This window comes from Pteronotus mesoamericanus, unplaced genomic scaffold (assembly GCF_021234165.1).
Source record: "Pteronotus mesoamericanus isolate MK-2021 breed Mesoamerican mustached bat unplaced genomic scaffold, CSHL_Meso_final contig_22, whole genome shotgun sequence".
Classification (NCBI taxonomy): Eukaryota; Metazoa; Chordata; class Mammalia; order Chiroptera; family Mormoopidae; genus Pteronotus; species Pteronotus mesoamericanus.
The window spans coordinates 5,325,826-5,340,230 of NW_026555090.1; the positions used below are offsets into that span (position 1 = coordinate 5,325,826).

The 14,405-nt window shown below is 40.0% G+C and overlaps 1 protein-coding gene across 2 annotated transcripts in view; it reads right to left on the reverse strand.

Moving 5' to 3' along the window:
• LOC129068792 (protoheme IX farnesyltransferase, mitochondrial) overlaps nt 1–14,405 on the reverse strand; it is a 118,097-nt gene that overhangs the window by 101,839 nt on the left and 1,853 nt on the right. For both annotated transcript variants that reach the window (XM_054571215.1, XM_054571216.1), the window contains exons 2-3: nt 11,811–11,944; nt 9,776–10,097 (exon numbers count right to left, since the gene is read on the reverse strand). In XM_054571215.1, the coding sequence (XP_054427190.1) occupies nt 9,776–10,097; nt 11,811–11,944 (456 nt within the window). The remainder of the gene's footprint in view (nt 1–9,775; nt 10,098–11,810; nt 11,945–14,405) is intronic.

Consider the following 14,405-nt stretch of genomic DNA (forward strand, 5'->3'; position numbering starts at 1 on the left):
AACAATCTAAATGGAATGGTGGTCAATAAATCATGGTCTAAACACGCAATGATGTGCTACACGTGCATTAAAAGGATTGGATACTTCTAAGGATCTACCCTTCAGAAAGAAATATGTATAAGAACTTATGTATGATGATATTAAAAAGCATTATTTTAATACTAAAAAACTAGAGACGATCTAAATATTAATTAATAAAGAAATGGTTCAATGGAATACTAACGAACCTTTAAAGAAAGGAAGTAGTTTTAATTACATTGATGAGGAAGCATGTTTAGGGAAGAAAGCAAATAACTGTACAAAATGTGTATTATTACCTCATTTTTATAGTACAAACACAACAGAAACTACATATGCATTAATATAATATACTATGATACAATAATATAATTAACCTTCTTTGAACCTTTACTACATGCTAGATTTCGTACTAACTTATTTACCCACATTACCTCATATCATCTTCACAACAATGTTATGAAGTAGAATTATCGCTATTTCACAGATGAAGAACTGAGGCTTAGAGGTTTGAAAAAAAGTGTTCCCATCATCACCAAGGACTCAGGGGTGGACCAGAGAGCCCCCCACCTGCCTGACTCCAGAGCACTGCTCTCGGCGCCACCGTTACAGCAGCCTGTGCCAGGAGGAGGCTGAAGCGCGCGTGCCAGAGGGGGGTTACCGCACAGCCCGGCGGAGACTCTTGCATATTATTTTTTTGTCGTAAAAAAAATGCTAAACAGGGTAAACATATTAATACGGAGTAATTTTTTTTAAATTACACAAGTATTTACATTTTGAACTTACATTTGTTTAAAAAGCAAAAATACATAAATGAGATGCATAGAAAAAAATTCTAGAATATACCAAATTCATGAAAATGGTTATTATGTTGAGAGGATGGAAGTATAGGGGGGATTCCTTTTTCTCATTTTTGCCTATCTTTATTTTCTATTCTTCTAAAGCAAACATGCAATAATAAAAACACTACTTTCACATTTAATAAGCATATAATTATTGAGGTAATTATTTAAAATATAAATTAAAACTCAAGAAATTATAATTCTCCTCAACATCTTTATGAAAATGTGGAAAATCTTACATAGTAGCTGATAGCCGAAGACTGCAATACACTCAAAACTAAACATGCAATCTAGGATAAAACTGTGTCCTCTATTACTGTTTCTTTCTTTTAATAAAAAGCAATATTCTAGGCCCTAGTGGGGGAAAAAATCTATACGTACATTGATAGACTGTAGTTTATATCAGTTCCATCAACTGCATAATCTGTTGGTTCCAATAAACAATCTGTTTTAGTGTTCTGGTCTCAGAGAATATGGGGTAGCTTTTCAGCACAGATGTTATTTAGGAAAGAACTTCTGCTTTTTATTGACCTATATTAAGTATAAATTCAGTTTGGTCACCAAAGCCCCTTATGATCCTAATCCAAAATGTCTTTACTCCAGTGTGGTCCTTGCAACAAACTCCAAAAACACACTGTAAATAGCTCAGTTGGCAAGAGAAACTCAAGGGAGACATATTATTTCTTTATAAAATCAATCTTACTTCCTTTCCTAGAAGAAAAATCTTTAAATGGCATTAGCACCAGCGAACATTTGGCCCAGATCCTGGCGTGAATGCCAAGGCACGGGGCGGCTGCTACCCTGCTGTCCTACAAATGGCCACTGCATGGCCTTTCACTTTTGCTACAGTTAATTTTCCTCAGTATGTTACAGCTATAAACAAAAGGAGGCCAAGAAAGAAAGACGAGTTCTATAAATGTGATCGCTAATTCCCAGATATTTCTGCCTTGGCTATCATTAGCTATAAATGAATTGCCCAAGATGTTAAGAGTCCAAAAGAAATCAATTGGTAAAGAAAAAAATCTCGCTGACTCCAAGACATGTGCAAATTCAAGTAATAAACTAAATAGGGAGGGAAAAGGTCAAATAAAAGGGTAGAGGTCACCCGAAGGGTGCTGCCTCTTTAAATGGAATAAGCAGAAGGAAATTACTTTAATTCAATTAGCTCATCTAGAAACCTGGGGCATGGAACATATAAAATGATGCTAGAAGAAATTTACTGCCCCAGGACTTTTCCCTCTGTGGTTACAGGGAGGCTGCTGCTCCCTGTCTCCGGTGCATCTTGCTTCTGCATCGCTCTCTTGTGTGGTCCAGATCCTGCCCGGGTGGCTTTCCTGCCGTCCAGGAGGGAGGACGCTCTGGCTCCCACTAGGTGAGTTCTCCCACATCCAGCCAGACCAGGGGGCCTGGGACCAGCACCCTGCCTGTGTAACACCTACTGCACTTTCTCAAAGGGTGGTCCAGGACCACCTAGCATCAGATCATCTGGCACGCTTGTCAAAAATGCACATCTCTGGGTCCCGGCCCAGCCGATGGGATCTGGATCCCTGGGAACAGTGGCCAGAAAGCACCATCTGAACACACGTGCTTTGCATGCTCCTTCGCACAATGACATATGGGAAGCACTGAGTCAGCGTGCACCATACAGCACAGTATGTACTATTAAATGAGTAATTTAATCATTGCTTTAGAGTTAGACACCATGTTTTAAATATCAAACTCTGCAACTGCCTATTTAGATATACAACAATATAAGGTATATAAAAGGAAAAACTATAAAGCAAAAGCCAGTGTGAAGAGAAAGATGTGGCCACAAAATTCATAAACTAATTATCATACTTTCCTCTTTGTTCCTAAAGAAATAAGTATTATGAGAATAAACTTTAAAAAATTATTTTACATTAATTATTTAAAGTAGGTCTTTTAACACTCTTAGAAGAGGAAACATTGATAATTATTTCCTCATTTGGCGGTTTGTCAACACTGACTTCCTAACTGCCAAATAAACAGCTCTCCATGGCCAGGCAGCTTAGTATATCCCTAGCATCTAAAAGTGTCAACGACCTCCTTCACGAACCCTGTTCTCTCACAGCTTCTGTGAGAAAGGCCTTCCCTGTTTCCCTTTCTCTGATCATGTTCTTTCCTTGTAGGCTCCACAACACACTCTGCCCAATCTTTGAAAGGGGACGTACTCCAAAGTCCTATCCTTGGCCTTCCACTCTGCTCCGTCACACGCGGACCTGGGCAACCTTGACCTGCACCATGGCTCATGGCCAGCTCTGTGCGGAGGACCTCCCCTTCCTTCCTCTGGCCAGTGTTCCGTCTGAGCACCCGTCCCTCACAGCCAACTGTCCCTGCCCCCTGAGGCTCTTCCCTGGACATGCCACATGTCCAATTCCACGTGTCCAAAACTCAACATCTTCTTCCCCCAAGCAGTTTCTTCCTTTAGTGTTCACGTTCTCAAGTCTCAACACCATCCTTCATCTAGTCTCCCACAGCAAAAGGCTGGGAGTTTTTCTAGAGCAGGGGCAGCAAATGCAAACACTGTGAGCGCACCCAGGCATTTTTTATTTAAGAGAGAAGTATATAGCTCTTAACACAGTTACTGCTCTGTAATTTGCAAATGTTAACTTTGTACTCATAACAACCCTCTGAAGTAGGTATTATTATTAGCCCTAGTTTACAGATTGGTAAACTGAGGCACCAATTATGGAACTTGTTCAAGGTCACTGCGCTAAGAAGAGCCCCTCTGAGTGCAGGGACTCTGGCCCAGGGGCACTACACTGTGCCCTCTCTCAGGGAGCCGCGGAGAGTGCAGGGCAGTAAGAGGCAAGCACAGGCCTCCAAGAGCTGGAGGACGGCAGCCAGGCCTCTGCAACGCCGGGTGCGAAGCCTTTCTGGTTCTGCCTCCTCACCACTCTACCACATCTGCTGTTCTGTTAATTCTGGTACCTTAATATTTCCTTCTCTCTCTTTCTCTCTCTCTCTTTCACTTTCTCTCTCTCTCTCTCTCTCCCCTCTTTTCTCCAACTCCCCCCCCCGCCTCAGCCTTAGTTCAGTCCAAGTCACTTCTCAGCTGGCCACCACCGACTTCATGTCCATTGTCCTTGGGTCTCAACAGTCCATGTTCTATAGCTGGGGGAAGAAAAATTGCTCTACAAAGAACAAGAGAGAAAATTCAGGCTTTCCGAGCCGCAAGTTTTCAGTCATAATTACTCAACTCTGCCAGTGTAGCATGATGCTGGTATAGAACAAATGGGCATGGCTGTGTTCCAATAAAACTTTATGTACAAAAACAGGCAACCCTTGCTCAATAGTACTACCAACCAGTTTTTTTAATCAACCCTATTCCTTATACTGAAATACATTCCACATGGTCCCCACGCCTTAGAGAATATAATAAAAATATTCAAGTATCAAAAAACCCAAAGTGAATGATTTCATTACCATAGGTTAGTAAATATCTTTCTAAGCATGGAAAAAAAAGAAAACCTAACAAATTTGAATACATAAAAGTTAAAATCTCAGTAGAGCAAAATAAAACAATGAAATATGACAAGTAAAGGGGAAAAGCAGACTGTGAAAAAAAATTTAATGCATATGATGGATGAAATGCTAAAAAGAGCTCTTAAAAATTATTAAGAAATGATCGAGGGTATGAGGTAAATAATAGAAGAAAAAATACAAATGACCAAAATAGAGAAAAAGATGATAAATCCCACCAAAACTTAAAAAATAAAAACTAAGATACACACACTAAGTCTTTTTCAATGATCAAACAGGCAACACTGGTAAAGACTGCTCATTCAAAAGCATGGACTACAGAAGAAGAAATCAAACACATGGAAATGTGCTGTTGGAGAGAACGTAAACTCAACTATCTTTCTTAGGCACAAACTGGTCAATCTATCAAAATTAGTATGTGTAAAGCTTGCAATTACATTTCTAAATATTTATCCTACAGATAGACTCATATAAGTATATAAAGACTTATGTACAGCAAAGTTACACACAGAATTGCTCTTAAAAGCAAAAACTGGAAATACCCGAAATGCTTAATAATGGCAGTTCCATATAATGGAATAGTATGCAATGAAGTAAATACTGTCAGTGAAAGCTATACTGTTAAGAGAAATTGGCAAGTTGCAGAACTGTGTGTGCATGTGTGTATAGTGATTCCATTTGTATTAAAATGTAAAACCATATCTATATCTTTATATCTGTACATATATACACACTAACATACATATATACATATATACAGGTGTGGTCAAAAGTAGGGTTATAGGTGAGTACACGAAACAGAGTTTAGTCCTGCATTATTTATTAATTATTGTATTATATATATTTGTATTTTCTACTGTAAACCTACTTTTTCCCACCCATGTGCGTGTGCGTGTGCGTGTACGTGTGCGTGTTAGTGTGTGTGTATGTATGGAAGGCTAGATTTTAGGTAGGGGTTTTATCTAGAATGTATGGAATGGGTACTATTTCAGTTTAAGATATATGTTTCTATATTTTAATTTCTTTTTCTTACACTAAATTTATACTACTTTAGTAGTATTTAAAATCTACTTAAAAGATAAATAAATAAGACAAATATAAAGCGACTACGTTCCTCAAAAAAACTTCCATGAATTTCCACTAGTACGTTTTAACAGCTAAACTCTTTAGCATAAAATAGTGGGTTGGCCAAAAAGTTCATTTGGTTTTTTCCATAAGATAGCTTTAGTAGTGCTTGACTTTCTTTAACTTCATTTGAAATAATTTTGTCAGACTGTATAGTGATGGTTGGCATACCAGGATGCGTTAAAAAAAACATATCAAAATTGGTAAATTACTGTATAGCCATTTTAATACTGAAGATCGAAGAAAATATGCAACATTTTCAGCACATTATGCTTTATTATTTCAAGAAAGGTAAAAATGCACTGAAACAAAGAAAAAGTTTTGTGCGGTGTATTGGAGAAGGTGCTATGACTGACTGAATGTGTCAACAGTGGTTTGCAGAGTTTCATGCTGAAGATTTCTCTCTGGATGATGCTCCACGGTCAGGTAGGCCAGGTGAAGGTGAGAGCGATCAAATCGAGACATTAACTGAGAACAATCAATGCTATGCCACATGGGAGATAGCCGACATACTCAAAATATCCCAATCAATAAAGCTATTGATGAAAATGAAAAATGTGTCTTTTATTTTATGGAAAACAACTAAACGGACTTTTTGGCCAACCCAACACATGTCAACATGACAAAATGACCCTATTTAACTCTTACCTCAGTAAGTGCCTTTCCTACATAACACTCAAGTCGCCCTGCATTATTCAGGCAGACTTCAGTTTTCTGATCATGCCAGGGGGCCTCTGCTTACAATCCTTGCCTTTTCTGCCTCGTAAACACTCATCCACTGCAACCCCCTCCACAGGCAGAAAGAACTCTCTCCTCCCTGGGTCCCCATCTGCCTTATGCACACATTGCTCAGAATGCCTATAACATTAGTTTCCCTAATGATGGATACAGCAGTAATAACAGTATCAATAAACGCTAATTAAGTGCCTACTAGGTGCTGGGCACACAGATGTTTTACATAAATTATCTCATTTAATCTTCACAATGAGGCTATGAAGTAAGTACCACTACCTCTATCTTACAGGTAAAAAAAACATGACAGGTTCTAAGGTTCAGAATGCTAAGATCAAACAAGTATTAAGTGTTTTGGGGGGCTTAAAACACAGATGTATCAGACCACGGTTGTTTTATTTTTATATATGTGTATGTGTCCAAAGTCTCCCCATTAGACAACTTACTAAGGACAGAGATCATGTGTGAGTTATCTCTGTACCTCCAGCAACTAGCATCACGGGGTACGTGGTAAACACCCAGTAACAAACAGTAAAGGCAAGCAGTCTCTTAGTATTAAGAAGGGACTGAATCGTCATCACCTCGTCCCACCCACTACATAATGCAGGAATCCCTTCTTCAACTTCCCTCAAAGATGATCTCTTTCCACTTGGAGAGTCCAGTGACAAGGAGCACTGCCGTACAAGGCAAGGTTCTATAGTTCTCCTAAGAGCTCTCCTTCAGAGAAAGAGAGAGACAGAGACACACACACACACACACACACACACACACACACAGAGAGAGAGAGAGAGACTCTACCCCCCCGTTAGCATGTGCAGTCCCCTAGTTCTGCCTTCTGGGCAGTGAATTAGCAGCCTTGTTCCTTAAATCAATGGAGAACCAATTCTCCATTTATTTGCAATAACATTGCAAACATTGAACCAATGTTTGAAGAAGGCTATTATGTCTTCTTTCTCCTTTCCCTCACTGTCTTTCTCCCTCCCTTCTTCTCTTTTCTAAGCAAAACAATCTCATTCCCCAAGTGATGGGGTTTCCACGTCCCTTTTCCTTGTGGGTGCCCTCCTCTGGAGGACTTCAGTCCATCAGTTGCTTCTCAGAGCAAGTCCCTACCATGAGAAGCGCTGTACTCAGGCGCCTAGAAGTACTCTAGAAGTATCCGGCATGATTTCTGCCCTCAAATTCTTAGGAAAATATAATATATGTTAAACAGGCAATGAAGTGTTTGCCTGTAATTATTAGAAAACTACAAGGTCTCCCATGTACCAGTCATGCTGCTGGGTACTTTCAATGCGTTATATGACTGAATTCTTATATGATTGATTATTATTTTTACTTTATAGATGAGGGAATTAAGAAGGTCAAGGGACTGTCTAAAGCCTCACTGGCCAGTAAAGTCACAGTCAGAATCAGAACTCAGTCTGCCTGGCCACAAAGCCATATTCTGAGTTTTGAGAAGGGAAACTTGAGCCAAAAGCGGGCCAAAGAAGGTCTAATGGAGAAGCCCTGAAGGGATCTGACTGGTCTCCCGCGGAGCAATGAGTATGTTGGAGAAGAAGGAAACAGGGAAGGAGAAAAAACATGCTTCTGTGGAGGAGTCTAATCATTTCTGCACAGGGGTATCCAACCTGCGGCCCAGGATGGCTACGAATGCGACCCAACACAAAATCGTAAATTTACTTAAAACATTGTGAGATGTTTTTTGTGATTACGTGTGGCCCAAGACAACCCTTCTTCTTCCAGTGTGGCCCAGAGACGCCAAAAGGTTGCACACCCCTGGCCTTTACAGTGTTACTCTAAAATCAGGCGGAGTCGAGGCAGGAGGCAACACAGAGGAACTGCAGGCTCCTGAGTAGGTTAGGAATACAGAGAAAGCAATGTTTTAGGAAAGCGAGCCTGGCAGCCCTGGGCAGCACATACTGCAGTGCAAGAAGGAAGGCAGAGAGAACGGGTGGGAGCTGCTCCAAGAACCAGAGACCTCACGTGGTTTGGACCCGAGCGAGGATGACAGCTTCAGAAGTGGGGATGAGAAATCGTACAGCCATTACACAAGACTCCCCTGGTAACAGCTGGGTGTTAGACTGAAGGGGAGAATGGAGAGCAAAGAATGATTCTCAGGTTTCACCTCCAGGAGAAGCAAAGGATACCAGGACTGCCGACAGAAACGGGGCAATAAGGGAGAACGAATCCGCGGAGTGAGCAGGAGACACCAGGGGACACGCTCGATGACGCTGCACCCGGAGGAAGAAGCTGCTGCTGCTGACGACCGAGCTCGCTTCTCGTGCCCACAGACCGAGGCCCTGTCTCTGGGTGATGTCCTAAAAGCACATCTTATCCACAGTCACTCTTAACATGTAAACATGATAACAAAAGACAACTTCTTTAGAAATGTGATGGTTCCTTGCTCAGCTACCAGCAAGCTCTAAAAGATAATTTCAAAAATATCACCTGAAATTAGTCTGTTACAGAGTTGCACCATGTAACTCCAATGTGACTCTCTGTCAAACGCCCTCTGTCCACGTGTCATCCCTCCAAAAAAGATTTCCTTTACGTGAACTTGGTCACTGAGGAAAGAAGTTATGTCTTGTTGACCTCCTTTTACCCTGGACTTCAGGCTCTACTCTCTTGAAAACAAACACACAAATAAACAAAAACCACTCTTTCTTTGGTTTTCCCTGCTATCAAAAGCCTCTGTCTCATCTGTTTACTTGCTGATTTTGACTCACAAATAGTATTTACCACCTTCTGCCCTCAAAGAGTACCTGGTATAACTTTATCATTCACCCATTTCTTCTTCTCGTCCAAGAGGAAAAGCAGCGACCAGGCCTTCAGTTGCAGGATGACCCAGAACACACGAGGTCCAAACAGAGTTACCCCAGAGTAAGCTATTTCTAAGTTCAGCTGTCACATGGGATACTAATAACAAAGCTTTGCCTGATAACAACAAAGGGTGGCTGTAACAACCAACGACATAATGACGGGTTAATGCCTAAATGCATGCAATAAAATTCGGTGCGGTTTGCGACAATTAGGTAAAAAATCTGGCCCTAAACCTCCTTTCAGAGAAGCCCTGGAAATCCCTCCCTACCTGGGATAGTCCCAGAGGTCCTGCCAGAAGCAAAACAGCAGGGAGCTGGGAGTGGGGGTGGCCACGGCGTGGGCGTGGGCGTGGGCGTGAGCGGCACACACAGCACAGCAGGGCAGTCCGTCCCCCTTTTAGAACTCACACAGAACTCGCTATCTTACTGCATCTTTAAAGGACAGCGGGTGTAAAAACACAAGGACAAGAAAGAAGCAGGAGAAGTATGCTACTTTAATTGCAAATAAAGGAGCGTATTTTTAGTACAATATGTTTAGTACAATGCTATTTACAATTCTGAGTAAACAGAATTCAGAAAATTTGATTTCGGATCCCAATTAAATGGAAGAGAGGAAAAATACTAAGAATCTGCAGTTTCAAAATTATTCCTTTAGGGGAAGTAAATAAAATTAGCTTTTTGTTTAACTAAAAATAAAGTTTCAAGGAAGAATCTATCTATAGCAGAAAAACAAAGTACCTGTGAGTTTGATTTTGGACAGTCGAGCCAAAATTCCTGGCAACTCATCCACATGCAGCTTCATCTCCTTCCACTGCTTTTCATCTTTAGTCTCTTTTCCCACATCTACTGAGCCTTCAATTACTGTGGCAGATTCTAATGTGAGCAACTCTTTTTCATTTGGCTTTCTGAGCAAAGACAGGCTAGAAGGTGAAAAAGGTTTCATCTCATATATTTCTGCTTTGGCTTGACTCGAAGACGTTTTTTCAAGGAAAGGCGACGCCACTGGTTCTGACTTCGGCTTTACTTGCTGGCTGAGGCTTCTGTTCAGCTGCGTGACATACTAAATTTTAAAAGGACATGTTACTATACAAAGCCCAAAACGGTCGTTCAGTTACACCTTCCATCAGTCTCACTTTTACAGTACTTAAAACATTTTCCTGTAACTTCATAAATACATGGTACATGAACTAGTATCAGAGTGCTCGTTACACGGAAATGACTAGACTAAGACACAATTAATGCCTCCGCAACAGTTCTCAAATTCTGCGGTTAAGAAGTCCTAGGAATTTCAATTCCTTGAAAGAAAAGGTAAATCTATTTCTTATTCATCTCCTCCAGAATCTCCCCTAATGTAGTACCAGAAACGGGTCGTTTAACATTCACATACAACAAAAAAGCTTTCTATAATCAAAAAGAGCCCAAATACCGTGTTGACTGCCCATGCTCCCAGGCAAACGGTGCGGAGAGGGCTCGGAGGGGGGCGTGCGTCACCTACGTATAGGTGGCACCGGCACCGCAGCGGTGTGTGTGAGCAAGGCACCTGGGCTTTAGGGCTAGACAGTCTCTGTCACTCACTTGCAAAAATTTCTACTAGCATTAGCGAGGCACTGCATAGTTTTACACAGTGTGTATTGCTGTAACTTTGTAATACACATTTCACTTAAGCTTTGTAACAGTTGTTAAAGAGGGATCATTGTTAGTATTGCTCTTTAATTTACAGATGAGGAAATCAAAGCTGAGAAATAAACTGACAGAGCCAACAGTCAACAACCAGTAAGTTACAGGTGCCCCTGGGGCTTGGAGCCACCCATCCTGATGACTAGTTAAGATATTTCTCCATTACACATACTAGTCTTAGGAATTACAACCTCATGAATGAATCCAGAGTTCTGTTTGCGTAAAAAAGGCATAATACGTATTTGAGTTTCTCTTTTAAACATCTATTACCCTTGAACCCCCAACTTAAAAAGTCTGAACATTAACAGAAATTTAAATCTCTTATCAAAACAGTAAGTTTTATAAGACCTTAAGTTTTAAGTTAAAGTGGGCATTTTAAGTTAAAAAAAGATGAGAAAAATGTCACCTACGACATTAGATTATGAATTTGCTATCATTTCATGCTTGCATTATAGTTAAGAATTTTCAGCTATCATTTCTCTATTCTGTGATGCTTTTCTATTTCAGAAAATGTCAAATGCCCTCACTGGTAATTTAGAGTAAATCACCATGTTGCCCACATGTCATGGAGCTGACTGAGGCACAAGCCCACAAGACGACTGAAGTATAATGTCAGTGATCACTGCAAAATGCCTAGCAAATTACTAAAAACTCAATTTGTTTGAGTCAGATGCATATGTGTTTAAAGGACTTTTTGAATGCACAGCTAATGTAAGAAAACAGGAGGGTAACAATATTAAAGCAATTATTTCTGTATTACTAATGTATTCACACAATTTTAAAAATTTAAGAAGATGTATTATAATAGTTTAGCTTTCCCTAATTTTAGCATAGTCAAAATATGCCAGAAATTTCCAATCTTTCACCAAACTTAATCAGTAAGTTTGAGGTCATACTTCTAAGTTCGAACCCCAGAATTATTCTGGTTTCAGTCAAGAACAGGCAAAACAAAGGATTAAAGTTCCAAATAAACTGAAGAGGACACTAAATAAAAGTCCTTTCCAAACAGTACTTTTTACTACTCTTCTTACAGTATGAATTTCTGAAATTCCCACATACAGAGAAAGTAAAGGCAGACAGCAGCTTCTGAACGTACCATGCGTTTGAGGAAGGTGAAGTGCTGAAATGTGATCCACTGCTTATTGACGTTCCTAAAAAGATGCATAAACTTATGAGGGGATTCCTGCACTGATCTTCTTTCTAGATACCAGACACATCCTCCTACCCAACCTATAAAAAGAGACAGAAGGGGGGAAAATGTTAGTGATGAATGCTTCTCATCAAACAAATACGGCACCTATCCACAACCAATGCCCAAACAATAGTAAGCGACCCATATGTGACGGGTTGTAAATCTGAAATGATCTAATCCAGGTTTGTAAATTGATATAATTTATCAGCCTTTCTCCCTGATTAAGTCAGCAAAATTCTTCAACAGGGCTATGAAAATCTTCCATTTCAGGATCATTATGCTTTTGTTTTATTACGTGCCAAAGTGACCATACTATAGGTAGTTTTAAGAAGAAAATATAAAGCAATCAGTTCGATCGCTTTTTAAAAAGTATAAAATGAGAAGCATGATTTTATTCAATAAATAACTGCAAACTGAAAGATATCTTTCAGATTCATATTTTGGCCATGCCGGGTAAGCCAACTAAAGGGGTAAGAAAATAGTTCTCAGTAAAGTATGAGATTATACATCTCGTTAGAAAGAAACTATTTTTGTTGTATAGGAATTTGGCTTTTAATCATTCCTCTAAACCTTCTCTCCAACATCCACAAATCCAGTGCTTCTGTACAAGGTACCATCCCAGCCACGCCTTCGACAGTAAAACGGTGCAGACTCTCCTTTTGTGAGTCTCTCCTCTCGTGGCTTCTGTGCCACCAAAGGTTCCCGGCCCCCTGCTGCCATCCGCCCATCACTTCTCACTCTCCTTTGCTGTCTGCTCTTGCAGTTGTGTTCCTACTGTTTGAACCCTATATATAATCCCTGAGCAAATGCAATTATTGAATAATTTTTAATCTTCAACACATTTCTAGAGTTATTATACGTATTTCCAACTTCTCTCTTAGTATACCCACCTGGGTGGGTTGCTGTATGTCTTTAAGAACACTTTTTTCTCACCCATCTTTCTACTATCCCTACTGCAGGTAAAACCATCACTTCAGGAACATCTTGAGTTCTTCCTGCATCATTTAATAACTCTCAAGTCCAGTCAATTATGAAAGATAGGTCAAATTTGTCTACTTCTTTCCATTCCTATTACCCAGGCTCACATTATCTTAGATTTGGACTATGGTAGTAATTGCAGGATTCAAGCCAGTCATTCCAACTTCAGTAATTTCCTTCCCTGTCTAATGTAAGCTCCATAAAGCTAATGGTTTTCTTCCTCAAGCCCAAAGTACCTATATTACCCACCCAAACATGTACCTATAACTCACTGCAGCAAGGCTGTCTCATCATCACACACGTCACTTGTCCCCCTGCTCGCAGCCTCTTGCCTTACCTGTCACATTTTCCAAGTCTCTTTCCACTACCTTATTACTGGATACTTTTTTTAATGGCACTTCTTAATGCAAACTGTTTCCATTTGTTTCCATCACATTTTTTAGTTCCTTGGTGGCAGGGCCTCACTCATTCTTGCTAAACAGACAGCAGACTGCTTTCTGTATAATACTGAAATAACCTTTGATGACTGGTCCACCTCCATAGCTTACTGAACGGAGGGAAGAACTGTCGATGCCCTTTGGAATTCGTGGCAGTTACCCTGGACTGGAGATAAATGGCTCCTTCACTGCGATCAGATTCTCAAACCGCAGTTAATTACGAAATGCTTGGTTGTCCACAGATGTGAATGGCTGTTTACATGTATATATCTAACTAAAGGAATGTCAGTGCTTTTTGAAATTTCTTAAAATCAGTCTCCTGATATTTCAGTTTTATTTATAATTTTGATGATATATATTTTTCCCTTTTCAGTCTTAACACTGTTCTCTAAGATAACAGGATTTCAATATTAAATAATCATGTCTAGAAGACATCAAGGTTTTTGTTGTTCTGGGCCATAATTTTAAAACCGTTTTTCAGTTTTTCAGGTACAATGAAAAATGCATGTTGCTGGAAGGGAAAGAACCACCTGGAAAAACATCTCTCATGACTAAGTGGGTGAAACTGAGATTTTACAGAATGGTGGTAAGAAAGAGAAAAAACACAGTTAGAAAACTTCACTTTTAAATGATGAAAACACTTTACATTTAGTCAAAACACGTTACATTTGTATGACTTGGTGCCTAGAAATCCAAAGCCATTTCAGCCCTATGTAAACAAATTTAGGTTTGAAACTGCACAGGATTTACAATAGTTACATTACCAATCTGGGAACACGTGACCATACCCGCCCTTCACAATCAACAACGAGTCATGAATGCAGGGCTTTTAGAGCGGGGTGAAGGTCCTGAATTTTCTTTCAATGGCTATGAAATACTTTGAATTTTAAGAAGCAAACTCAGACACGGCCATTAGATACCTAATAAAGTCCCAGATTACCTCTCTGCCACCTGTTACCACACTGCTTCCACATCTAGCTCTGGTAGTGCATCTTCCAAGTGGATCAAAGTCAGTCACACAGACCACTTACCAGCAGATTTTTTGGCGATTACGTTCACAGCTTCAAAAAGCTAAGCTGTCTAT